Genomic DNA, 27,307 nt, shown 5'->3' with positions numbered 1-27,307 from the left:
GGGAGAATTGGTAGACAAAAGAAAACCAGAAAAAAAACCCACATGGGTTGAGATTGAACAAAAAGTAAATTTGACAGTAATGACAGAAGAAAACAAAACTGTGATGGAATACAAATACAGTATAATGGTTTACAACAAATATCCACACTTCATTTCTTCCAAGTAGCAGGAGGCTCCCTTCAGCACCCTCCTCACTTATATACTGAGCATGATGTCAGATGGGATGGAATAGTCCTTTGGCTAATTTGGGTAAATTAACCCCAGCTGTTAGCTAATTAGTTAACTATCCCAGCCATAGGGGCTACCAGCTTCAGTTCTCCACCTAGCTCAGGTGAATATTAACTCTATCCTAGCCAGAACCAGGACAATTGTAAAAAATCAAGTCCATTATTTGCAATTTTAAATTATGTCAATCAGCACAATAAATTTTTAATTCTTGGGCTATGAATCAGAAGTGTGTACATGTAAAAGTTTCCTTTTATCTAATGTGGAAGCTTTTATTTCACACTGTATCACTGGACTTAGGATTGTCTTTGCATAGTCCCAGGGACAGCATGTCTATTTAAAATAGCTGGTAGTCAAATTTGATTACAGTTGTATAATGACTATGCATGTACACATATCCTTTTTCAAGAAGAAAAAAAATGGGGAAAAATAAAAAAAAAAAGCAAGAAAAAAACCCACCTACGTTTTTGCTTGTCTAAATCTCAAACAGCTACTTAAAGGAGGGGAATTTATTGAGAATGTTGAAGGAAAGTAATCTTTTTAAAAATCTTGAATCGTTTGCACCACCTGCACTTTTCTGAGAATCTGCCTTCAAAATGCAGCTCTGGATCGTTGCTCCCTGGGTTTGCCACTTGGGTACATTTACCTATTTTAGCCGAGCTGCTGTAAGCACCATTGACTTTTACGGTATATGATTGACTTGCCAAGAGAGACTGTAGCTGTAAGCCATCTGTTCCAGAAGCTGCTTTAGCTTCATTGCCTCAGGCTGAAATCTCACAGACTTCACAGAGTGGCTTCTGTGAACTTACGAGATACAGCTTAAGGTTGTTACTTTCATAGTTTTCTGTGAGTTACTTGTATATGTGCACTTAAAATTATTTTATTTTGATTAGACTGGAAATACTACTGTATCAGAAACCAAGAGTCCTAGAGAAGACAGCTCTTTACAGATGATTCGTAATTATCAACAACGCCTTCTACAGCAAAATAGGTAAATTCCTTTATGAAATGGAAATCTGAGTTGCCTGTTTCAAAATAATTTGAATTGCATTGATTGTTGAAATTGCACCACTCTGGAAAGATTCATGTTTTCATTCTGCTCAGGCTGCACAAACAGACCATTGAAGAAGCTAGAAAGCGTCTACAGGAGTATCAGAATAAGTTGAAGCAAAGATACTCATCTAATTCTGCAACACCTCTGAGCTCTGTGAAAACAATATCAATTAGTTTAAAGCCTATCTCAGAACCACTTTCACAGAGGCAAGGAGCCCATCCCACACAGTACCAGTCATCCGAACAAGTTCATGCACGAGAGTATGCACGGTCACTACCTGTGTTTTCAGGAACATTGCATATGTTGGAAAAACCATCTTCACAGAAACATGAAGAGCAAATGCGTAATATTTGTTCTGGAAGACATGTACAGTTTTTAGAAACATCAAAATTGAAGAATGGAGAGTTTTGCTTGCCTTGTGGTTGTCGTTCGCAGGAACAAGCGGAAGTATTGGAAACCTCCAAAAAACACATCGGAGAACCATCTCAGTTCCAGTTACCCTCAGGGTTAGACATGAAAGATGTCACTGCAGTAAGGACACAACCAGAAGCATGTGTACAAGACGTTAGATTTGTTTTGCCTGCAGAAGGTTCCTCTGAGCCTTCAGAAAGAGTGCACTTTAAAGAGTTGTCTCATAAGATGTCCAGCTATCGAACAGAGACAGAAGCTGAAGGAGGGCCTCCACTTAAGACATCTCTCATTCCAGTAACAGAGGGTTCTCATATAGTTCAGGCAGTCTCAGTTGATTCTTTGGCATGTCGGCAGGGATCTGCAGAGAGCAGCATCAAAACAAACCTTGAACAACCCCTCAGTCTTTCTGAACCCATGACTTTATCTCTTGAAGAATCTAAAGCCCAGGGCGTTGAGGAATTCTTGATAGCAAAACCAGGAGATGCATCCTTGTTAAATTATTCTGGTATACTGAATTTAAGGGACAGAGTGTTGGCCTCGTCAGAAAGCATCCAAGCTCAGCAAAAGCATTTGAAAGAATTGCAAGAGCAGCTGGATGCACAAAGAGAAGCTCTTCTTTCTAGACAGAAAATACAGGAACAATTACTTTTAGAGAAGCAAGATAAATTGAAGGAACAGATGCAGAGACAGCAAGAAGCTTTGAAACAACTTCTGAACAAGCAGGTAAGCTTTATAAATGCTTTGCATGGTGAGTCATCTAGTAGGTGATTAAACTTAAGAGTGAAAGCTACCAATTAGCAAAGTATCCCATGGTGTGTTGATAGTTTTAGGTAATTTACTGTAATGAAAATTTTAATTAGGACTTGTGATTTGTAATCAGTGGTTCTTTTCTGTAAGCCGCAAGAGCACTGTTTTGTTGAGTCTAACAGAAATACTATGAACTTCTGTGCTTGGTCTCTGAACAGAATGCCCGTTGGAAGAGTTACATTGTCTGAAATACCTGCAGGTATAGTTTTCTTCAGTTCTAGAAATGCAACTGTCTGTGTAAAACAGCTCCTGTATTAAAAATATTCAAGCTATACCTCAAAGGATATAAGCATTTTTAATAGATTATTTTTTAAAGTTTGTCTTTTGATGTGTACGCATTAGGAAGTTGGTTTGGCAGCTGCACTATTGACTTGTAATTTTGCTTGGTTTTGGTAACAGAAGAAAAATAAAAATTTCTAAAGCTTTTTCTTTTTTTTTTCTTTTTTTTTTTCTTTTTTTAAAACAGAAACTATCTTAGAAAAATAAGTGTTGCCTAGAGTCCAACAGCTAAAATTCCTGAATTCAGGACCTGAAAAAACTAAAAGCAGACTTTTCAGGAATTGTTCCTGTTGAATATTATGATCTAATCTAACAAAGGCCTTGAAAATGTAAATAATTATGGTTTAGCACATTAGGTTTGTAGAGCTTAGTAGAATACCTGTATGTCCAAATGTTTTTGTAATCTAAGCAAGTCTGTCCAGTATCTTGCATACTTGAACTACTTTCTGAAAGTGCTCAATATTGTCCTACTTGGAATACACATACAAGAAAATGCTGGTTTGATAAATGAGTATAAATATAACCTTATTTACAGTTGCTTCTCCCCCTTCTAAGGTGAGATATATCTGCACAAATGAAGCAATGACAGACGCACAAAAGCCTGACTGCATTAATAGGACTGACTTTTTCCAAGTCTCAGAAAACTACCAGCAGGAGAATTGTGCCAGGAGTAAATTTCACAAAAATGAAATGATTTCACAGTGCGTCAGTCCGGCTGAGCAAACTGGTAAGGCTGTATAGTATTTCTCATTTCATTTTTTTCTCCTTTTTCAGATGAGATGGAGTTCTCTTGCATCTCCCTAGGTTAATTTTTAATTTATATAAATATATATATATATATATACACACACACACAACATGCAGAACTTTGTTTTACAGAACAGTCTGAGAAAGTTCTATGTAGAGAACAGAAATGGAGATCTTCCAAACCGCCTGTGACAAAAGTCAAGTTAGGGCTTGATTTGGAACAACATGAACTTAGTGTTATACCAGAGGTAGACACACCGAAGACCTGCCACGTTTCTTTTGCAGGTAAAATACGTATGTATGAATATAAACTATATAATAAGTGCTGCTGTTCCTGAGAAGTACAGATTGGAGAAAATTAAATACAGATTGGAGAAAATTAATCTTTTCAGAAGAGTCTTTGAGATGATTGATTATGAAATAATAGCTGATGCTGTTGCCTTTTTTAAGATATAATTCATACATTAGCCAAGTGAGTTATAGTTGAGAAAAGCTAATCCTGTCAGTGTCTGTTTAGCAAAACATAATCAAAACAAAAATTCACCAAGAAAAGGAAATTTGCCATAATTCACTCAAATTCACAAAGAAAATAAAATTCACTGTAATTCCGTGACTTATGTTCCCCATTGATTTTTCTGTTGGGCAGGGACTGTTTGTAGACAATTGTACAATAATTGTAAAGAGAACTATCAGAGTTGATGGAGGCATTTAAAGGTGTTTATAGCTTTTGAGCATACTAAGAAAGTGAGTGTGAAATCTTTTAAATAAGGAGTTAGTATCAAGCTTCTATAGAAAATTTTAGACTGTCTTTTTAAAATACAAAACACTAAAAATTTCCATGATTCATCTTGATGAATCTTGGCGTTCATCTTGAGCAAAATAATGAAATAGTATTTCATTCAAATAGGTGATATGAGACATTTCTAATTAATTAATGTTAGCATCAATTTATGCAGAATTATTTTTGTTGGACCAATTTGGTATCTTGATTAGACAATAAGTTGTTGGTGAAGTTTTTGATTGAAGAATATGTTTATATTCTCAAAAGCACTTGACTTAGTGTTACATGTCTTAATTAAAAAAAAAAGTTTTGTGAAATACAATCCAGTGGAATTCTAGAATAGGGAATACTCACTTGTTGTGTAATTCCATTACGGTCCACAGGTGATTTATTTCTATACTATCTAACCATTGGTCATGGTAGGTAGTAAAAGTTCGACATAAGGTTTTTGGGGGATTTTTTGATTGGTTTGTTTTGTTTGTTTGTTTTTTTTGTTTGTTTTTGTTTTGTTTTGTTTTTCAGTTGGATTGAGTGGCCAAAAAGGGCTGTTGTTTGGGGCGAGTTGGGGAGGAAAAAAAAATTTAAGCTAGAGCAGAAACATTATATTACCTCTGGATTTGGAAAAATTACTGAAAGTTTTGGTGGATTTGTTACATGGGAAAATTTGTTTGAATTTTTTTAGAAGAAATATTTCAGTTGGGTTACGAGTTATTTTTTTGAGAAGTCCATGACCTTTAACAAGTCAGGTATAATCTTTCAACCTGTATAATCCATAAACTGTCTAATGCAAAGGATTTTACTGACCTGACATGGCTAATTTTGTTAAAATAGAGTACTGTACAAACTCAGCAGGTTGTTTCTGTAGAATAGGATATGCATCTTAATGTTTTTAATGAAGTGCCGACATTGCATTTCTATACCTAAACTGATTATAAATGTTTTAAATTCAGATAAAACAGATTCTGTTGGAGGAGAATCTTCTATTTCGACCATTGGGGACTTTGCGTATGTGAACCATTACGGTCACACTTTTCATGAAGAGGGCAGATCACCTTCGAGCATAACAAACAACAAGGAACTAATCTCTAGTGGAAGTCCAAGGCAAAGTAAACAGTCAGGTAGATTACTACAAGAGGTGCTGATGATGACTGCTGAAAATTCATATGATTCAGGTGAGGAAATCCTATTCCTTCGAGGAATTATGTGAATCCCGCTTAGCACTTCTGAGTTTAGTGGTGTTTGTTTGTAGCATGTGACCTGACTTGTTAAAGAACATGCAGTGCTAATTAAATACTGTTTAATTTTAAGTATAAAAAAGGGTATTCCCATAAGCATGTTTCAGAATGACTGAGTTTTTATGGTTTTGGGTTTTTTTTGTGATTCATTACTATTCTAGTAACAAAAGTCCATGGTGCTGTAAACTTCATTGCTAGTTAACAGTTTCTCATCCAAGGCACATGCTTTGTATCTGTACCTTGTAGAATTGTCTGTAAGGAAACTTCTTTTGTACTACGTGATTGCCCTGCCTTTAACCAGCAGAATCCCATGTGTGCATAGGGAGCGAACTGCTGTAGAAAGCCAGGGGTGTGTCTTCCTCCTGTGGGGTGTTCAGGTTTGCACCTTTATCGGGTGGGAATGTGGGTTGAGGAGACAAGTGGTGTGCCTGATTCAGTACCCAGTGATTCCTTATATTGACACAAAGGTAATTAGTGCTTTAAAAGAACTCTGGAGTGTTAACATGCTGATGTAGATGTCCACTGAAAGATCAGTATATATAAAAAAAATGCTTAAAAATACAATTTAGACAAAAAAAAAAAGGCTGAGTATTAGCCTTAGCTCAAAGAATAACTTTGAAAGAATCAGCTGTTAGTTATGACAGAAATAAAAATAGTGCAATAATGTAAGGGTTACTTTAGTTATGATATTTTCTGTTCATCTATGAAGAGCTTTTATTTGATATCACACCTCTGAGGACAGGCTGTGTCCCTATGTGACAAAGTCAGTCTGATTCCATAAATTAAACCAAGTTGGTTTTGTTATAAAAAAAAAAGGTTGGTTTTATTATACAGTGGTTTGTGAATGTTCAAAATAACTTTGTTAGAAGGTTGTTGAAACCTGCTAAGCATGTTATGGGTAGCTTGACTGGCTTATAAAAGGACAAAAATGGCTAGTCTTAAGTAAACAAAGAAAGTGCATTACTAAGAAGTTTTTCAAGATATTGGATTAACAAGTGTATGTCAAGGTCTTTAATTCCTACTGTTTTTCCGTGCCTGTATAAATTTAGCTTGTCTTTCCAGTCTTGGAATACTGTTAACTCAAAGGCTCAAGTACTTTCAGTTACGATGCACTTGCTTCTCTTCAGATTTCCTGCAGATTGAAATGCAGTTTACTGTCACTATAATTGAGAAATGCTACACCTGACTTGCTGGGAACTGTTACACTAAGTTTGCAAAAACATTGACTAAAGCAATTTCAAGCTTATTACAAGATAACAGCATCTCATGGTCCAGTACACTTTTCAGTATCCATCTGAAATAGATATATTACTAGAGCTGCAATGGAGTTTTCAGCAACTTTGCTCCCTTATGTGTACATCTTTACGAGCAATTCAGCTGTGTAGTATGCACCTCCTGGTTTTGCTTTGAATTTCACCGCTGCCCCAAATCTTAAGATAACTTTTCATTTAGTTTTTGTTGAGACATCCTTTACAATTCAATCCAGATTTACTAAGAATTGAAGTTGTTTTGAGTAAGTACATACAAGCTCATTTTCTTTCAACCGCTTCCTTTAATTCTCAGAATACTCTTTGAAATATACCTATATATAAACTTAAGTTATCACTGAAGAGTTTTGTGTTTTTTTTAACAATATTTAAAGAAAACGTACTAATTTTTCTCAGTAAGTTATAGAAGCATTGCTAGATCAGCCATTATTTTTCCATTAGTGTTATATATGAACAGTGCAATGGCTTATGCAAAAGGATTAGAGAATTTCATGTAAACACCTATATTTATTAAAAGAAAAAAAAAAGCTTTCTATGATTATGTATTTGAGGGGATTGTCCTCTTGAGCAGTTCGAATACCAAAACTGTCAACAGTAGCTTTGTAATTTTAAGGCTGTTAACGCACCCTCTGCAGCTTTTGGTAACTAGTACAGTATCTTCAGCAAGAAAATCTACAGTCTGTGTTAAATATAAAATATCTGAAGAGGAAAGTTAAGGTGCGTTTTAGGTTGTTACTTGTGATAGTAGCTTTGATTATTTTTTTAATGTAATTTTTAAAAATTTCTTTGTGGTACTTGATTCTAACCAGAACATGCTTGCAGTTTTCTTATGTTTTCAAGATGTAATTGTGTCTCTAAAGGTGAGAGCAAAGGAGTGCTTTGTACGTGTGATCTTTGACCTTATTCTTTGGAGTTATGTTCTTGGTCATTTGTGCTTTCGATCGAATAACATAAAGCTTTACAACTTATGAGTTGAACTGCTTTTGTGATTGAAGAACCACTAGAGGTGCACAGAGCCTTTTAGTCACTGCTTACATGCTTTTTCAAAATAAAGCATTAAAGATAAAAAGGTAAAAGTTAACAGATTTCTAAAAAGATAAACGTGGTAAATCTACTTGGATATTTTATCAACAAAGATGTGTTTCCTTTTGATGTGAGACTTATTCTTGGGTAACAGACAATTTAAAAAAAAATGTCTATAATTGTCAGTATTTCTTTCTTCAAGTTACTGCAAGAAGAAAAATAACATTATCTCTATCAAATTTAGAGGCAGACATGTTTGAACATAAAATGAATCTCAGGGGCTGCTGCTGGTTAGGGGAAGAATCCCTGTGCTCAGTACTGCGTGGTTTCTAGTGCTACACAAAGGGATCAGCTGGTTGGCAGCCAGAGAGGACAGGTAACTGTTAAGTGATGTTGCAGTTAAGTGCCACCAGTGAGGCTAAGATCCAGATTGCTCTCTTACTATGCCACTGATGTATGATAAGATGAGTTAGGAACTTTGGAGACTCGCTATTTCTTCTTCCCAGTCCAGTTCGGTTAAAAGGGACTAATAGAATGCAGATTGTTAATATGGAATTGCAGAGTGAACCTGCAGATGAGATAGGCAGTTTGATGGCATAAAGCTAATTTCCTTAGGAAGTCACCCTGCAAATAGTGATTAGATTTGGTACATACATCTCTTTCACAGTTCTCCTTCGTTACATATAAACAGGCTTTATTTATCTTTTATCTTATTTATCTTTAATGGTCCCCTTGAGCGGTGTCCAGGTGTGATTATCTTCATGTACTGCTACCCTATGCAGAGATGTTATTCCAAGCATTATTATTTTTTGTGTCATCCAAGCTAACCTAAGATTTCAATTTATTTTTAGTAATCCCAAATATTTGTTCATAATTCATTATTGCAACAAATTGTGGAGTACAACTTTTTTTTTGTTTGTCTGCATGGTTGGATTTGGACTAATCCCTGTTTTTCATATTGTCTTCACTGGGTAGTTTGTCTTTCTGTCTTTCAAATTGCACCCTAAAATAATTGCTGCTGTTTCACTGCAACTAGTGTTTAAAAAAAAAAAAAAAAAGAAAAAGCATTATTCTGGATATTACAACCTCAATTTTTAACTACAACTCCTTGTCACAGTGTGATGGCTCGGAGATTAAGACATGAAAGTCTCATATCATTGTTGGAGGAAAGCTGGGAGGAACAAGAACCTTGCACTATTGTTTTGGAGGGAGAAGAGAATAAAAACCCCTCCTTTGAGTCACCCAATAGTTTTTGGTTTTTTTTTTTTTCTTCAAGGATATTAATGTAGTAAAGTCGTGAGATAAGAGCATGTTCTATTTTCAATTAAATAATTTGGTTTACAGCATGAAATTGCTGCTGTTCAACCCTTGTGTTAATATCACAAGAACAATGCAGGTTATTACAGTATAGTAATGAAAAAGGTGTAGCATAGCTCTCCATAGAATATATGTACAAGAGAGTATTAAATGCTTGAATCTCATATGTATCCTAAATTACTACCTGTCACACTGATCTCCTTTACAAAATACAATAGTTTATTTCAGGAAAATATCTAATCTTGATGTAAAGGTATCAGGAAATGAAAAATTCTTTGGTAGTTTGTTCTAGCATTTATTTTTTTATCAAATTATAAAATAAATGGTCTGTTTCCAGTTTTTGAATGTCTGACAGCCTGTTTCCAGCCACTGCTTCTTGTTATTACTTTTTTTGAGTTTAGAAATATTTTTGGACTGTGTGGGTTTTTTGTTTTGTTTTGGTTTTTTACTGTGGAGATATTTAAATATCAAGAGATAGTGTGATTGTGTTTTTCATGCTGATTCAAGGGATTTTTGTTAAGGCCTTACTCATTTTCAGAATCCTCTGTCTCCTGTATTCTACTCCAAAGGAGGAGAGCAAACTTCCGCAATTTATCTAGACTCAGTCATACTACTGCCACATCCAACCAAGGAGTTTGTTGCCTCCTTGTTCTACTCAACCCTTAAGTTACCTGTCTTGTGAACCTGAATACATTTGTCACATATTTATAGAAAAGGGATCAGAAGCCAGTGTTACATGCTCTTAGATTTATAATTTTATCTCTTTAGGAACAGTGTTGTTTAACAGACCCAGCTTTGCAGGATGTTGAGGTACTATGTTTCTTTTCTTCCACTCTTTGTGTTATTTGCAAATTCTGTTGCCAAAGGCTCTGTTTGGTTACCGATCAAAATGTCATAAATGATCAAGATCAAGCCTGCTAGAAGTTTCTGGAGAACTTGTGAGTGTGGAGGGGAAAGAAGCCATTTGAGAATTACTTTACCTTTTATTTTGAGATCAGTCAGTTAGCATTTAATGTAATAACATGGTAAGTTAATTAAGAATAGGTTAACTTCACTTTTAATCCACATAAATACATTTTAGATGTATTATCCCCAGTATAAGGCCAAGGGCAAGGTCTTGCATGTGGGTCGGGGCAGTCCCAAGCACAAATGCAGTCTGGACAGAGAATGGATCGAGAGCAGCCCTGAGGAGAGGGACTTGGGGGTGATGGTGGATGAAAGGCTCAACCCGAGCAGACAATGTGCCCTTATAGCCCAGAAAGCCAACCGCGTCCTGGGCTGCATCAAGAGGAGCGTGGCCAGCAGGTCGAGGGAGGTGATTCTCCCCCTCCACTCTGCCCTGGTGAGACCCCACCTGGAGTACTGTGTTCAGCTCTGGAGCTCCCAACATAAGGAGGACATGGACCTGTTGGAGAGGGTCCAAAGGAGGGCCACGAAGATAAGAGGGCTGGAGCACCTTTCCTATGAGGACAGGCTGAGAGAGTTGGGGCTGTTCAGCCTGGAGAACAGGAGGCTCCAGGGAGACGTTATTGCAGCCTTTAAGTGCTTAAAGAGGGCTTCTAAGAAAGATGAGGACAAATATTTTACTAGGGTCTCTAGCAATAGGACAAGGGCAAGTGTAGGTTTAGACTAGATATAAGAAGAAATTTTTTTCAGTGAGGATCATAAGGCACTGGCACAGTTTGCCCAGAGAGGTGGTGAATGCCCCATCCCTGGAAACATTCCAGACCAGGTTGTACAGGGCTCTGAGCAACCTGATCTGGTTGGAGATGTCTTAGTTCCTTGCAGAGGAGTTGGACTAGATGATCTTTAAAGGCCCCTTACAACCTAAACTGTTCAATGATTCTGTATCTTTTAGGAGAAAGTACAAGAATACTGGATGATACAGGAAACTTAGATTTTTAATTTTTTTCTCCCTCCCGGAAATGAGTTTCAGAATGTTTCATATTGATTGATGTACGTAAGTATCACATTATATGGATACTTCACTGTTGTTGCCTCACAGAGGAAACATCTTCCCCCTTTTTTATATGCTAGAAAAATGGAGTAACTGGGCTCCACCTTCTAGTAAGAAATTGAGTTTTGGTTTATACAAGATACAAACTGTTGTTAGGATTCACAAAATGTTGTGAGATCTGCCTAAGTATAAAGCCTTACTAATGCCGTGGATTTTAAACATCTCTGTCACTAGCAGCCATTGGGAGAAAACATACCTACTTAACTTTTGTTTTAATTTCAGTTTGATATTTAGTGCTTTTTTCTTAAAAAAAAATATTACTGTAAATAAGAATGCTTACTTTACAGTTGCTTGGCAATTAATTTACAAACTTAGAATTGTCAAACTTTGAAGGTTCTTGTCAGCACTGAATACAGAAATTGCGTTTTTCTGATGCTGCTTATGGTACTTCTTTTGCACGATCTTACTTATTTTTATGTGTAGGCGTTATGGCAAAGGTGATTTGGTTCTGTGGTAGTAGTCGTGCTATAGTTAAGTAATTCAGTGTCTTTGATTTCTCTGATCTAGTTATAATGTCTGCTCTTCGTTGTAATCATTGTAATAATAGAGGGCAAAAGATTCCCCCCATGCCGATTAAATGATTGTAGGAACACTGGCACAGCCACGTTTCGCTCTGCAAAGCCAAAGTGTTAATTTGTAGCTCTTCCTGCAGAGAGCAGTCGTGCTAATTATACATTGTAGGAAGGCTGGTCAAGGAGAACCAGCGGTTGTCAATTAAATTGGTGGTACACTGGAGCACAAAGTATGTTGTAGGTGAGAAGAAAGTGGTAAGGATGGACAAGATCAATGCCCAAATAGTGAGGGCAGCAGCAGTAGTAGAGTATTACTGCCATCTGGTGTTCAAAAAAAAATTGCTAGCACTGAACTAGAAAGTTGTTTTCTATTCCTCACTGCTTCTATTACATTTGTGTTCAGGCCAGTCCCAGGATTCTCAAGTGGCTCAAGATTCACCAGTTCTTGCTGCTGAAATTGGAGGAGCAGTTAAAACGCATTCTGGACCATTGTTTAGACTTCATACGGTTAGTCATATCAAAATAGCTGTATAGTATCTTAATCTTTCTTTTGTGATTAAAAGTGTGTCTCATATTGAGCAGCTAAGACTGGGTGCAGTATTCTACATGTAACAGTATAACAAGCACTAAGAGAGGCAATCACTGTGGTGGATCTACTGGCTATATTCCTGTTTGTACAGCACAGGATTCTGTTGCCCATCTTTGCTGCCTGGGCACACTGTGGGCTTAACATTCAGCTCGCTGTCTGCCGAGACTCCCGTGTCCTTTTTCACAGGGCTGCTCCCCAGGCAGGCCCCAGCTTGGTCTGATGCATGAGGTTCTTCCTTTCCAAGTGCTGGACTTCACCTTTGTTCTTGCTGAGTTTCTTAACATTCCTGTACAGCCAGCCTCACGAGGTCCTTCTAGATGTCAGCCCTGCCATTTAGTATATCAGATGGTCTTCCCAACCTAATGTTTTCTGCAAACTTGATAAAAGTATGGTTTTGCCTCCGCTGGGTCATCACCAAGGTGTTAAAGAGGACAGATGCTAAGGAGCTGTGTCATACTCCACTTGTTCCCCACCTCCAGATAAGAGTGTAACACTTAAATCTCTGTCCTCTGAGCCTGATTATCAGTCCAGTTTTTTACCCATCTCATCGTCCTTCTGCCCAGTTTGTGACATCCAAACTGGGACACAATAATGTTGTGAGAGACAGTGTCAAAAGCCTTGCCAAGATCAACACCGGTGATATTCCCTGCTTTTCCCTCACCCAGAGATCCTGCTATTCTGTCAGGAGATAAAAACAGTATTTAAAAAGCGCCATGTGTAACGTGTGTATATAACATTACTAACTGAATGTACATGGTTTATGTGTTAAATGTATTTATATACAGTAGTATATAATGAAAAATGTAGGAGAAAAGTTTTAGATTCTTGTGGGTTTTTTTTTCTTAGTGCACATTTTAATTCAGAGTTTGGGAAGAAATGTTCCCATCTAATTCTTCAAAATTTTGAAGTACAAGAACCTTCATTCTCTGTTTTGTAACTCTATAGAGCTTATCTAAAAATTAAGGAAGGTCATATTTTAGGATGTTCTGTGTATTATTGTTTAATTTTGTGGAATTGAGTGTTTAAGTCAGTCTCCTGCATGCAGAAGGTTCAGTCTTGCAAGTACTTGTGAAATTCCTGAGTTTCTAATATATTCCATGTATGTTCCTCTGAGATCTACAATTATACTGAAGTGGGTCTGTGATGAGAAATAGCCAAATCTGACCACCAGGAGATACAATAATCTTCCAGGTGTCATGATTTGTATGCTGTTCTGAGAGGCTTTATAGTAGTGTGTGAGTGCGCGTGTGTGTGTGTGTTGAGGGGAGGGGGCTGTTGGGGAGTGGGGTGTCTGGGACGTTGGGTGTGAGTGTTTTGTACTGAGCAATGATGAATCTGTATTTGCCTGACTCTGCAGAACATGAAGGTTTCTACACTTGAACTGAGCTCAGAACAAGATGTGTGGTTTTAAAGCTTTAATTATGGATGTCTGAATACATGGTAATAGATGTGTTATTTCTTCCTAGGAAGTACTCTCTGAAGTAGAATCCACCAACCTAGGTTCAAAGGCTTTCATGCAAGGAATACCCTGTGACTTATCTTCAACAGTTTCCACTGGAAGCTTTTTGACTAGTGAAACATTGGATGTAAGCTCTGACACTGGTAAGTGTTTGATTTTTTTTTGTTGTTATAAGAGAAAAATTGTGTCTTTATTTTGTAGCGGAAAGAGTCTGACTCACTGGACATACATTCTTCTGAAACAGGCTAATGGGGAACTTCACTTAATGATTAATATGTCTTACAGAGTTGAATATAAGTACAATATTTCATTATACGCTTATGACTTTTTTACTTTTTATAATCATTTAGCCTTATAACACATCAGCTTTGGCAAAGGATGTTTTGACTCTATTAAGCAACTGGAACAGTGGCAGGTTTTGAATGGCAAAATTAAAAAAAATAAATTGATTCCCAGATCAATACACTGATAAAAGTTTTCTAATCAATATGTATCATACATTGGTACAGAGCTATGATTGTTGTCCTGCTGATAAGAGAATTGTTGCAATATCTGCTTGTCAACCAGAGACATTGTTAATAACTTGTGAAACTGTCATTTGAGTGCCACAGTGACCTTTAATAGTTTTCTGGGAAATAAGTGTTCATATCCTTTTCTGCAGTCTGCCTCTGGATCTTAAGTTAGCTTTTCTTAAAACTGAAAATAATTCCTTTATAGTAAATATGTAGTTGCTCCTCTGTATACTGAAAATTTTCACTTGGAAACATGAGAAGTAAGTTTGATAGTGATTAGATGGTGATCTGTGGGTTTATTTACTTTAAGGCTTAATATTGTGTTAATCTGGCATGATCTGATATCTTAAGAGATGTAAGAAAGTTAAGACAAATTCTAAGACCACTTGTTTGTAGCTTTTATTTTCTATTGGTTTTTAGTTGTGGAAGAAAAATATCAAAAATTTTGGTTACTCAGCTATATAGATAATTTTGGCAGGTCTAGCTGTGTCTTCTTCATAACATTCAGTGCTTAATAATGACTTTTTTCTGATAGCTGTGTGCAGTTCTTCTTGTATAGACAAAGAGGGGTTAGGACACTAACTAGGAAACATTATTTTGGTTTCCTTGATTCCCCCAGATTTCTTGTGTTGTTATTAGGCATGAAGGGAACTACTGCCTGATGTAGTAAAGATGTTCAAGATCATGTTAAAGCATCAACAAATTTATATGCAATAGGAAGAAAAATATGCTAACTAGCATAAAATAAGAGCATAAATACTATTTCTGATTTTATTGTTCAGTATTTCCTAAGTCTACATACTCTAAAAGTGCTAAGCTGTACTGACTACTATCTAATTAGATATTATCAACTTGAATTTGTGGAAATTTGTGATAAGGTTTGTGAGAGCGTTGACAGGAGATAATTAAAGAAACAAAACGCCAGAGCTACTGTCGTGGTTTTGTTTAGTGAGGGGGGGCCTAAGGTGGCAGCTTCTGTAGGAAACTGCTAGAAGTTGCTCCCCTTTGTTCAGTGGACTTGGCCAGGCCTAGGGCGGACCTGCTGCTGGCCAAGGCCGAGCCAATTGGTAGCAGAATGTCCCGTGATAACGCCTCTGTGATAACGTATTTAAGAAGGGGAAAACAGAAAAAAAAGAGAGGCGAGAAGATGTGAAGAAGCTGAGCGGGGACAGAGGTGCAGAGAGGGAAGCGCAGGCCTCATGGGCCTTGCAGGCCTCACCCTCTGGCCTCTCGCCAGGCAGCCGACTGGGCCCGACTCGGTCCAGCCCGGCTGCAAGAAGTGGAGAGGAGATGAGAAGTGAATAAGATGTAAAAAAAGATCCTGAGAGACATCTGCCAGCCTGTTGTGAGGAACGGCTGCAGACGCCAAGGTCAGTTCAGAAGGAGGGGGAGGAGTAATGCGGCTCCTGGCCAAGATTCCCCTGCAGCCTGTGGTGACGACCATGGTGGAGCAGGTTGTCCCCCTGCAGCCCATGGAGGTCCACGGAGGAGCAGAGATCCACTTGGAGCCCATGAAGGACCCCGTACCGGGGGAGGTGGATGCCTAAAAGCAGCTGTGGCCCGTGGAGGGCCCGCTGGGACAGCTGTTCTAGAGGGACTGCACCCATGGAAGAGATGACCCACGCCGGAGCAGTTTCACGAAGGACTGTGGCGTAGGGGTGGGACCCCACAACGGAGCAGGGGAGGAATGCGAGGAGTTCTTCCCCCAACCATGAAGCAGCGGCGTAAAAATAATACCTATGTATACCTATAAATATTTCAGGGTATTAAACAGAGTCTTTTCAGATTACTTAATGTAAGTAAAACTTAAATTATGCAAAAGTGCGAACATTTAGCTTACTGTTTCAGGATTGTCTTCTGATAGTACAGAAAATCGAATTTTGAGAAAAACAGCAAGCTGCTGTTGGAACTCCTCGCTGCAGTTTACCACGCGGCAGAGGCAAGAGAATTTGTCTGCAGTATCTGAAACTCGGCTGCCAGGAGGAGAGATGTACCTTTATAAAGGAAATCAGAAACAGCTGGTCTTGGGGAAGTGTGCTGGAGGCTTCAACTCTTACTTGGATGACAATACATGTTTCCAAGGTATTTGCTATTTTAAAGCATTTTTGTGTTGCACTGTTATCATACCGAATGAGGAGTTTACTCCATGTTATGTTAGTTCGTATTACGTATGTTCAGCTTACATTTTAAAGTCAGTAAGGATTCTACATGCGAGAACGTTGATGTTCTTCATGCTTTATGTGTATGTCCACATAGCATAGTGTAGTAAAAAAAAAAACAAACCAAAAACAAAAAAAATCCACAAAAAACAACAACAACAACAAAAAAAAACAAAACAAAAACCAAAACAAAAAAAAAACCCCAACAAAATAAAATCTGATCATAGTCTAGTTCTGTGCAGCTTCCTGCTACCATGGCTACGCTGTTTATCTGTGCCAGTTTTACCGCTTGTTTATGCACAACTTTCATGTCAGGAAGGTAGAGACAATGACCTTGACAAGCTGGAGAGGTGGGCCCACAAGAACTTCATGAAGTTCAACAAGACCAAGTGCTGCAAGGTCCTCCACATGGGTCAGGGCAATCCCAAGCACAAATACAGGCTGGGCAGAGAATGCATCAAGAGCAGCCCTGAGGAGAAGGACTTGGGGGGTACTGGTGGATGAGAAGCTCAACATGAGCTGGCAATGTGTGCTTGCAGCCCAGAAAGCCAACTGCAACCTGAGCTGCATCAAAGGAAGTGTGGCCAGGAGGTCAAGGGAGGTGATTCTACCTCTGTTCTGCTCTGCTGAGACTCCACCCGCAGTACTGTGTCCAGCTCTGGAGTCCCCAGCATAAGAAGGACATGGTCCAGTTGGAGTGAGTCCAGAGGAGGCCACGAAGATGATCAGAGGGCTGGAGCACCTCTCCTATGAGAACAGGTTGGGAGAGCTGGGGCTGTTCAGTCTGGAAAAGAGGGGGCTTTGTGGAGACCTTATAGTGGCCTTACAGTACCTGAAAGGGGCTTCTAAGAAAGATGGGGAGAAACTCTTTAGCAGGGCCTGTTGTGATAGGATAAGGGGTAATGGTTTTAAAATAGAGGGAGGTAGATTTAGATTGGATATTAGGAAGAAATTTTTACACTGAGGGTTGTGGGACACTGGCACAGGTTGCCCAGGAAGGTGGTGGATGCCCCATCCCTGGAAACATTCAAGGCCAGGTTGGATGCGGCTCTGAGCAACCTGATCTGGTTGAAGATGTCCCTGCTTATTGCAGGGGGGTTGGACTGGATGACCTTTGAAGGTCCCTTCCAACTCAAACTATTCTATGTAAGGTCACATAGTTGATGAAACACTGATTAACAGAGTGGTGGGAGTTCTGTGCTCTCTAGAAAAATGTAACAATTTGTGAAAACAAGAACATCTTTATTAGCTGTCGTGAAGACAACGCAGCATTTTGATTTGAACCACTTCCTCCTGGAACGTTTGAAAACCTAGAATTGTAGAATTATAGACTAATCTAGGCCAGGATGGGCTTCTAGTTATGCGGTCCAAATTCTCCTTCCTGCTCACAGCAGAGCCAACTTAGGCCAGGTTGCTTAAGGCCTTGTCCACGCAAGTTGTGAATACCTCCAAGGACAGAGATTCCACATGCCCCTGGGCAACACTTGAAAAACATTCTTCTTTTCTTCTCTTTTTTTTTTTTTTTTTAATTGCATCCAACTGGAATTTCCTGTGTGTCCTCCTGTGTCTGCTGTATCTCTTTCACTGAGCATATTCAAGGGGACTGAGTGCATCTTCTCCATACTTTCTCTTAGGACGTAGTAGGTAGCAGAGATTTTTGTGCCCCTTCTCCCATACCCCCAAGCCTTTCCTTAAAATTGAACATATTCAGTTTTTTAGCTTCTCTTTTAACATCATGTGCTTTATTCTTCCTTTAATCATCCTTGTGGCTCTTCATTGGACTTGCTTCACTGTGTCACTGTGTATTTTGTACAGGGAAGCCCACACTGCTGCTCATGCAATGTCACAAGTGCTCAACTGAGATCTTATGGACTTCAGCTTTTCATTAAAAAAAAAAAAGCATCCATGTAGCAGTCCCTTGCTGCTTTTTGTACCTGCATTGTATCAGAGTGAAAGAATTGGATGTTGTAAAGATTTTTAAATTTTTCTTTACAAGCCAATATTTGTAAACCTGGAGAGTTCTATATGCTTTATTTATTGCATATAGAAGCAAGGTGTGATACGTCTGTTAGTTTTTTGAGGAAGTTGGTTTGGGGTGAGTGAGTTTTTGTTTTTTAAAATAACCTCTTTTCTTGTAGCTCTATCGGCTGAACTTAATTTTCCCGAAATGGAGAGAGATTTTCCAAACTTCCACCAGCTCTTTCAGCCTTTGGAACCAAGTCTTGACTCTGATACTTCATCATCCTGTTCTCAATACAGAATTTCACAAGACAGGAGAGAATTTATCAAGGTACTATGGAAGAAACTCAGATGGAGTTGGCTTAAGATTTCTGTAAGATTTAAATATGTAGTCCCTATACTGTCTTCTGTTTAGAAGAAACACAATAATAATTTTTTATATACTTAGAACTGGAAGTTGTTTTGCTGTTTGTAACAGATTTATGATCCAAAAATCAAATATTACCTTTAACTTTTTATCCTGCATGTTTGAGGAAATGAATCTTAAATCAGGATTTTTTTTTTGTTTTTTTTTTCTGCCACTAGACTTCAGAATTTTCAGCAAGAAGTCAAAACACATCTACATTTCTAGAAGTGAGAAACTCCAGTTTGAATATACAAAGAAGCAGTCTGCCTTCTAATCTTGAAACAAACGGGCCAGACAACATTGGATCAGAAGAGTCTGTTAAGGAAAATGCTACTCTGGGTATGTACAGTATGGTCAGAGCAATGCATTAAAAATCAACCTATTGCCAATATATAAGTACCAACCTTTAAGGTGAGTTTGCTGTGTTGAAACTGGGAAGGAATTCTTCACTTCTCTGTCAGACCTGCTTTGAAATGTCTTAACTCTGCTGCTGCTCTCTCACACAGTCTTCTCCACCAGCTTTAATGAGTAGAACTCCTAAATTTCATTGTGGTTTTTTTTTTCCTCAGCAGTTATGACTTTAATACAAAAGGAGATCCGCATATTCAAGTCACTGTAATGGATATTATGTTACTTATTACTTGTGCAGTAATTATGGTAGTGAAGAAATATCAACTCTGACTGAAACTGTCAGTTTAAGTATCTTTCCAAATATTCGTTCATGTGTATCCATCATTTTCTAAGTTTGAGGAAATTAAGGAAGTTCCATAAATTGATTAAAATTTTTTGAGGTATATGTGTTAGAATCTCTCTGATCTTACTAATTTTGCTTCAAGAAACCATTGAATCTTCCTTTTCCGCTATTAAGTCACACCAGTAGTCATTATGTACTGCACACTGTGGTATTTGGTCTGATTATAGAATTGCTTTACCTATCTACAAAATAAAGGGGAAGATAGGAGAAGGAATAAACTTTTAGATTACAATGTAGTAATTAATTCAGTAGAGTAAAAGTTTATGATTCTGCAGCAACATTGAGTTAACTGCAGCTCATAGGAGGAAAAGTATTTTTAATGTTTTACAGTTGAATTTGGATTAACTTGATATTTCACATATTCTGAAGAAAAGGACCACTCTGAAATTCCAAATGCAGCTAGTAGTAATCTAAATATTTCTGAAGCTCTTTTTTACCAAGAATCGGGTGTTTCAGCGTCTTAAGGTGCTCCAACAGAAAGCTGAACAGTAACAGGAAAACAACGCTGTATTTTAATGAGCAGATGTATTTATAACGTAAATGTTACTGACCAGTTATCTTTGTTATTTGCATATATATACACATATAATTTTTTGAAACACACACTATTCATGTTTAAAGCTGCAAGCAACTATTCTGTGTCTATTCTACTTATATTTCTCTTTAGATGGTAGATGCTGGTACACAGAAAAAAGTAATAAAAATGCCAGAAGAGGTTTACACTTTGAGACTATCTGTGGTCACAGCAAATAAGATTTAGGAAGCTCCTTTCTAACCTCAGAACATTCTATTTCTAAATTGCTTCTAGAAACAGTGTTTGTGCTCTAAATGTAACTACAATATCTCCCCATCTCTTAAGTGTTTTTATAATCCTAAACCAATTATTCTTGTGCTTTTAAAGGGGCTGAAAATCAGTACTGCTGAAATGCCTCCCCAGTAATCGCAATGTTGATACCCGATCTTTCTCTTTTCCCAGCCTCTTCGGGGGGGGGAGGGAGGGAGAGGAAAAAAAAACCCACAGCTTGATTTGTATGTATAGATCCTGAGGGAAAGGTAATTTAGGGTGTGCAATATTGTAACTTGCAGGAACTGCAATCATTGTTCCAGTTTAGTTGTTTTCTTCCACTTTGAAGAGTTTCTGCCCAAGTAGCGGTGTTTTGGATTATTTTCCTCCTTTATTGGAGGCCCAAAAGGGACTCAAAGGGCTTCCCATTTACAGAGTATAAACTGTAAGATCCATTGCCTTTCAATGTAGTTATGTCAGCACCATCATCAAGTCTGTCCTGAAACGTATTCTAAGAAGCAACAAAAAGTATTGTTTCTGGACATGGTTTTGTGTACAGTTAAGGAATCATTTTATGTAATGTTGATGGTGTTATGTTTGAACAAACTTAGGCAGACTTATTTTTAAACAAAACGTTTCTTCCTGTTTACTAGACTCCTTATTATACACTACTGAAAGTCTCATTATGGAGGGGTTTTTAAAAGTTGAAATTCTGTTGTGTTAGCTAGAATTTTGACTCTTTAACTTTTGAAACAGGATCTGAAGAATCTTTTCACCCACTGCAATTAGAATCTACTCTGAGTGATCACTGTCAGAATGCTGATCAGCCAGTGGACCTTAACACTGTGTTACAGAGATCTTTTGAACAGACCCCTGGAATTAAAAAATGGGGTAATGAGAACTGTATTTCATCTGCCAGAGAATACGAAGAACTGGCAAGAAATATGGAATGTATTAATTTCCAGTGTTCAGTGGAAGATCTGCAAAATGACGGTGTGAATCCACTGGAAGAGCAAAAATCATTTTACCAGCTAAATCCTGAAACAGTTACAGTGGATGAAACTTTCCCTCAATACTTATTAACAGAGACTGTGTCTTCTAAAAAATTACCTGTGGAAGCATTTGATAAGAAATATGTGAAGCTTCCTGAAAAATCAGTTTATGTACATGAAGCGAATAAAGCTGTGGAACTGGATTCTCCGTGCAATGCAAATAGTAAGGAGCCAGATCAAGGCTTTACAGAAGTAAAAAAATCTTTGATGGTTCCCAGAGAAACCAGTTTGAAAGACTCGGACATCTGTTTACGGGCAGTCATACAACAGAATGGTTCTTTCCTGGAAAGATGTGAAACACATTCTAATTCTGTGCCCAGAAGTTCATGTCATATTCCAGTCTGGGTGAGTAGAACAAATTTCTAAAGGCAGTAATTTGTGCAGGCTTTTTTGTTGTTTTTTGTTGTTGTTGCATCAAGTTATTTTAGACCTTCAATATCTGAAAGCTTGGCAAACGTTGATTTTACAATTCTAGCGTAAGACTTGCATGTTTCCTAGACCTCTGCCCTACCACTTCTTTCAGATCATAGCACTGAAATAATTAGCAGTAGCTAAAATGAGCTGGGGTTCCTATGGTTGTTGGAGGAGCTATAGCATCTCTATTGCATCTCCCTCTCTTAGCATCGGTTGGTGAATCTGTGTTTCACAGAACAGTTACATAACTGAACAGTCCCTGTCCCCAGTGAGAAGCCTGAAGCTGGTAAACAACTTAACCAAAGCATAAACGAGCTTAAGGAAATAGTTTTGCTTTAAAAAAAGAACTAAGTAATTTAAACTTGAGGTGAGTGGAGGAGAGGTGGAGTTTTTGTTGTTGTTTGGTTACTTTGGGTTATTTGGTTTTTTAAACACTGGTAGATAAAATATTTTGTATTGGACTTAGGTTCCAGGTTTTGTGTACATCAGTACCTCAGGCAAAGCGCTCTTTCTGTATTTTGTTTATTGTTTGGGGGTGGGTTTTCTTTCTTCTACATGTTGAATTGAGCCTCCTCGTTCTGACAGAAATAATAGCTATTGTTATTGCTGGAAATAGTGATTTGTTTATTTTTTTTCTTTTTTACACTAATGTCTTGTATAATTTATTTTCTAGGAGACTGAGTCAGGGCATGGTATTATGGAAGAACCTGAACTCACTCTCATAAGCTCAAATGACATAAGTATTGCAGAATCAGACACTGAACATACTAATCAAGAGAAAATTAAGAAGGATAAAATCAATAACTCGGCATGTGTGGATCAGTCTGATTTTAATGTTTTTACTGAGGTGAGTCTGTATTGTCTAATGGAATTCTGATTTTAACTTAATCAGAGGCCCCGACGAGAGAAAGTTAGGGTTATCTCAGCTTAGTAATGGCGTGGATCATCTTGGTTTGATATTACGTTTCCTGGACAGATCTAACAGGACTTAAATTGGGGCTATTCCATAACATCACTACTTTGTCCTATCAGTGTAAACAGTTTGAGAAGACTGCTGCTGAGAAACAGAATCATCTTGCCTGTGTCTGCAAGACTAAATTGTATCCTGTTCTGTTGAAGATTGGAATGAGGGGAGAGAGTGGGACAAAGAAAAGCTACAAACTAAGGAGGAAAAAAAAAGGAAAAATCTCCAGCCTGGTGGATGGAGCTACACCAGACCCGCACAGCAGTTTTGAGGTTTATGGAGTAAATGTGATGGGCTCGTCACACTGCCACACTTAACTTGCCTGTGGTGTGCTGTTTGCTTGTATAAAGCAAAGGCCATAAATTATAGAAGGACTGATTTATAATGAGAGAATAGTTTGGGTAGAACCAACTAATGTGTGTCTTTTAGGTGGACAGATTAGATGAAATCATGTTTCAATTGCAGGCAGCGTCTAGAGAAGATCCTATAAGTGCCTAGGGATGGGTCTTTATAAAGCGACTGCAGTGTGGTAAGGTGCAGGTTGGCAGCTGGAGGCTGTGCTTCGGAGTGAGCGTTGCCTTCCAGCTGGGAACGGGGGAAGGAGAGACAGCAGACAGAGCACTGGGGGGAGATCTAGAGAGAACAGGAGGAAAGAGAAACACATCAGTTGAGATGAAGTTATGTAGCCCTGAATTAAGAACAAGCAATTGAAATCTGGTGGGCAAAAGGTCTTTAGTGGAATTTTTTTTTAGTTTTAAAATGTTTTTAGAAAGTAGCTCTTTAATACTTGCTACCAAGACCCATTTCTGATGTTTTTCTTGCATCTGCTATAAAGGCAAAAGAATATGTCTTTTATTAGCATTGAGGCTATGCTACTGGAACAGTACAACACTGCACTCAAATTTGTGGTATATTTTAAGCATTTCCAATCACTAATTCCTTTTGAAACAGGAGAGAGAGTTTTTACCGCTAGCTGCAGATGTGGATTGTTCAGGGTTCGTAAGGCCTGACAGTTCCTCCATAGCCCAGAGTCCCGAGGACAGTCACCGTCCACCACATCGGACTGCAGGTATTGCGTGTCACTTCAGTATACTGAAGTTGAGATAGAGGTCTTTATAGTATTAAAATAATTGATAAAATACACGTCTCCTTTGGAAAACATAGAGCTTCCTTTACTTAAGCAATGCATCTTGCTGTTCAGGCTTGGTTTGCCATACATCTGACCCAGGTTTAACGTGTGTCTTACTGACAAGGGAATACTGACCTGTCTCTTCCTATGCCAGGCTGTCCTTCATTAAAGTTCACAATATCTACAATATACTGGTTTTATTGGGTTGTAATTATTAAATTTTGAAAAGTCCTGTGGTGTTTTGTGGGTTTTTTGTCATAATTTATGCACCTTCACTTGTTTTGCATTTCCTGTTAGTGCTCAAATATTACATTCTTCAGGTACGGAGCTTTTTTTTTTTAGTTTTCTGATAGTAGCGTGGAACATTCATAAAATGTTGAAATTTTTTTTCTTGTCCAAGATGAACAGCAGTAACATGAAAGATAAGAATTGACGGAACTTAACTGCGTTGGGGACTTCTCACGTTTTTTATATATTTTGAGGCATCAAGATGCTTTGAGTACAGTGTTTATCACAGTGTTTGTCTTGGCAGACCTGCTTACATTAGATTCCATAGGTCTGAACTGCTGCTTGTTTTGCAAGATTACTCATCATTCACAATGTCATTCTCCTCATGTGATTTACATAAATTGTCAAGCTCAGCATTTTAGGAGAAATGCATTGAAATGCATGACTTATTAGAAATTATGGTGCTCATTGCTGAAACTGAGAAATGTTCAGACGTTTTCTTTTCTTTCAGTGATGCTGCTGGAGTTTGCAGCTACACCAGGAAGTCTGCAGGAGTCTTTTTTAAAAAGAAAGAAGAACTTCATCCAGAAATCTCTGAAAAGAGTAGAAGAAATAAAAAATAAAGAGAGAGAAAATGAAAAGCCAAAAGCCAAACAGTTTCAAAGAAGGAAGTCTGAGAAGTTCAGCAGGCAAAAGTTGTCTTTCCTTATCTCTGGTAGGTTTATCTGGAGACAAGACATAGCATTAAGTATCCTTTTAGTTGCTGTTTTATATCAAAGAATAAATTTCACATTTTTTGTTTCTTTCCTTACTATTGCAGACTGGGATATTCTTTGTTTTCTCAGGTATGTGGGGAGCTTTTTTCCCACTGTCTGGTATCCTCTTCAGCCATGTGAAAGCCCTTATGGGTCCTTTTCATATTTTCACAGTCTGCCCACGTTTGTAGTCCTAAGTTATCAAAGAACAACCGTATGAAGCGAACTGATGCGTCTCTAATGTCTGTTAGAGGAGCTGGAAGTTGGCCGCTGAGAAGCGTGGCTGGGCTCCAAGTACAGGCAGCAGCCTCATGAGTGGGACTGAAGATTTCTTTTTAACACAAGACATCATCTCCATTGTGTCCATTCTGCCAGCCTGTTTCTTTTTTTGTAATGCCATTTTAAAATCTTTGAAACCTCTCATGCTTTTGAGTTAGCTGGACTAGAGATTTAAGATGTTTGGCTTTTTTTTTCTTTGTTTTTTAAAGACAAAAAAAGTGCAGTTGCCAATCAATTCAAGAAAGTAGGAGAAGTGAAGGTGTCTTCTCCAGAGGACAGGAACTCTGGAGAAACTGAAACGTACCAGCGTACTTCAAGGTATTGCATGAACACAAGTGGGAGAAGTTTGGATTAAGAAAAGAGAAGTAGTTCACCTCTGTCTCCTGAAAGCTGACAGTCAGTCAGAGCAGTTTGTGATCTTCCAGTTGGACCCTAGGGCAATGCTGCTTAACGCTGCAGTGTGGGGAGGGAGCATGCTGTGTTTGATGCATGTACCTGCTGGGACATTTGCTTGCAGTGCTGTCAGTAAGAAGCATGACTGGCAGCCTGCTCAGCTCATAGTGCTGAGGCAGCTGTGCCACAAAATCAGATGGAACTTTTAACAAAGTTTAAAATTGTACTTGGGCACTTATTAATGGTAACATGCAAATTCAACTCCTGATTAGGGTGCTTGTTAGATACAGGCAGCTGAAGAGGAATCTAAAGTGATTCTAGATTACTGGGGAGCTGAGTTATTGCTTTTTTTAATTCCTAGTGATTGTGACAACATAAACTTTTAAGCTTCTTAACTTAATCCTGCTTGGCCGCTTCCCTTCCTGACAGGTTTTTTTTTCCTGCTGTTTGACAGACTTTATAATCAACTTGGAGAAGTAAAAATCAGAAAGGAAGAAAAAGCAAGGCAAGAAACTTACGCTAAAAACAGAGAAAAGGCTAAAGAGTTTCAAAAGGTAACAGTCTGCTACACTGTCTTCTGACCTGGTTGGTTCTTGTCATTTCACTGAGCTTCTAACCAGACTAACTGAGACACAGTTCTGTGGTGTGAGTGCAACCGAAACAGAGACCAGCAAACCAATCTGAATTTTCAGTGATGCTATTGGTGTATCCCTGATTTTCCTTGTCAACACCATGTTTGTGCGTGCTAATAATATAAAATGAATCGTAGGGCTGAATTCATTGTGCCATGCTCCAGCCTGCACTGTCTGTTACTGATGCTCAGTCTACACGAGTAGTACCTCGGTTGTGCCCACCCTATTACACTGCTTCTTGTACAGTCACTTAAGCTGCACTACTGTCATCTCATGGCTGGTTTTATCTGCAGAAAATGCTGGAAAAACTGCGAGCCAAGAAGACTTGGAAAGCACCATGACTAGCAGAAGAGTTGGAGCAACAAGGAACATGACTGTATTGGTACAATCAAAGAGACCACTGAGGAATGAAGACTTCATTAAATTAACGCAGAGGATTCCTAATGGCTCCACAATTTACTTCGTTTTCCTACAGCTTAAAGCTATCTGTGTAGAACCCTAATGCTTTACTCTGATCAGTGCAGAAGCACCCTGACTGCTCCTTTAAACATAATTTGTATCAAATTGAGTAGACAGTGTGAAAAGCCTTTCTCCATGTGCATTAGTGGTCTAAAGGGAGACTGTACTAACTCTTGTAATATACATGTATAAAACACTTTCAAATAAAGTTTTATTTTAAGACTTGAATCCTCAGGATGGAAGACATTCATTTCCTCTGTAAAGCTAAAATTTGTTATTCACACTATGTAACTTAAGAAGTCCAGAGCTGCAGCTTAAAAGCATTTAAAGTTAGGAAGAGAATAAAAACCTTATACTATGTCCAAATGCAGTTCTTCTATCCAAGTTTCCTGAGCTCCCTATGAGAGCTAAGTACTTCTACATCATTGGGACAAACTCAAAGCTTAATTGTTGCTAAAGCTGGATTTGATTATCAGCACACAGACTAGCAGGGCTGTTTCATTAAATCTGGTTCTGTTTAAAATGCAGCAAAGTCTTAGCAAGCTTATTTTGGATGAGCAATTAATTACAATTTAAACCCATGAAAAAAAAGCTTATTTCTTTTTTCAGTCTATGGTGCAGTTGCATGTTCTGCAGTAGCTAAAAGTAATTTGTTACCTCTGCCTAAGAGCGTAAGACAAAAGTAGCTTGCTACTCCATGGTAT

General features: G+C 38.1%; 1 protein-coding gene and 1 non-coding gene across 2 annotated transcripts in view; both read left to right on the top strand.

The window, feature by feature from the left end:
- CEP295 (centrosomal protein 295) overlaps nt 1-26,572 on the top strand; it is a 45,448-nt gene extending 18,876 nt beyond the window's left edge. Inside the window, exons 13-29 of the mRNA XM_086739645.1 lie at nt 1,119-1,216; nt 1,330-2,413; nt 3,332-3,503; nt 3,656-3,808; nt 5,255-5,476; nt 12,080-12,183; nt 13,732-13,867; nt 16,085-16,318; nt 18,534-18,685; nt 18,940-19,099; nt 21,055-21,695; nt 22,438-22,611; nt 23,680-23,797; nt 24,597-24,800; nt 25,329-25,437; nt 25,967-26,066; nt 26,438-26,572. Of these exons, the coding sequence (XP_086595771.1) occupies nt 1,119-1,216; nt 1,330-2,413; nt 3,332-3,503; nt 3,656-3,808; nt 5,255-5,476; nt 12,080-12,183; nt 13,732-13,867; nt 16,085-16,318; nt 18,534-18,685; nt 18,940-19,099; nt 21,055-21,695; nt 22,438-22,611; nt 23,680-23,797; nt 24,597-24,800; nt 25,329-25,437; nt 25,967-26,066; nt 26,438-26,485 (3,909 nt within the window). The 3' untranslated portion in view covers nt 26,486-26,572. The remainder of the gene's footprint in view (nt 1-1,118; nt 1,217-1,329; nt 2,414-3,331; nt 3,504-3,655; nt 3,809-5,254; nt 5,477-12,079; nt 12,184-13,731; nt 13,868-16,084; nt 16,319-18,533; nt 18,686-18,939; nt 19,100-21,054; nt 21,696-22,437; nt 22,612-23,679; nt 23,798-24,596; nt 24,801-25,328; nt 25,438-25,966; nt 26,067-26,437) is intronic.
- On the top strand, nt 13,401-13,484 carry LOC147602398 (small nucleolar RNA U2-19). The gene has a single exon (XR_015257603.1). It is a non-coding gene; the product is annotated as a small nucleolar RNA U2-19 (small nucleolar RNA).
- Nucleotides 26,573-27,307: the final 735 nt, after the last annotated feature.

Source organism: Chlamydotis macqueenii, chromosome 1 (genome assembly GCF_036417535.1).
Source record: "Chlamydotis macqueenii isolate bChlMac1 chromosome 1, bChlMac1.mat, whole genome shotgun sequence".
NCBI lineage: Eukaryota > Metazoa > Chordata > Aves > Otidiformes > Otididae > Chlamydotis > Chlamydotis macqueenii.
This window is presented reverse-complemented; position numbering and strand designations above follow the sequence as displayed.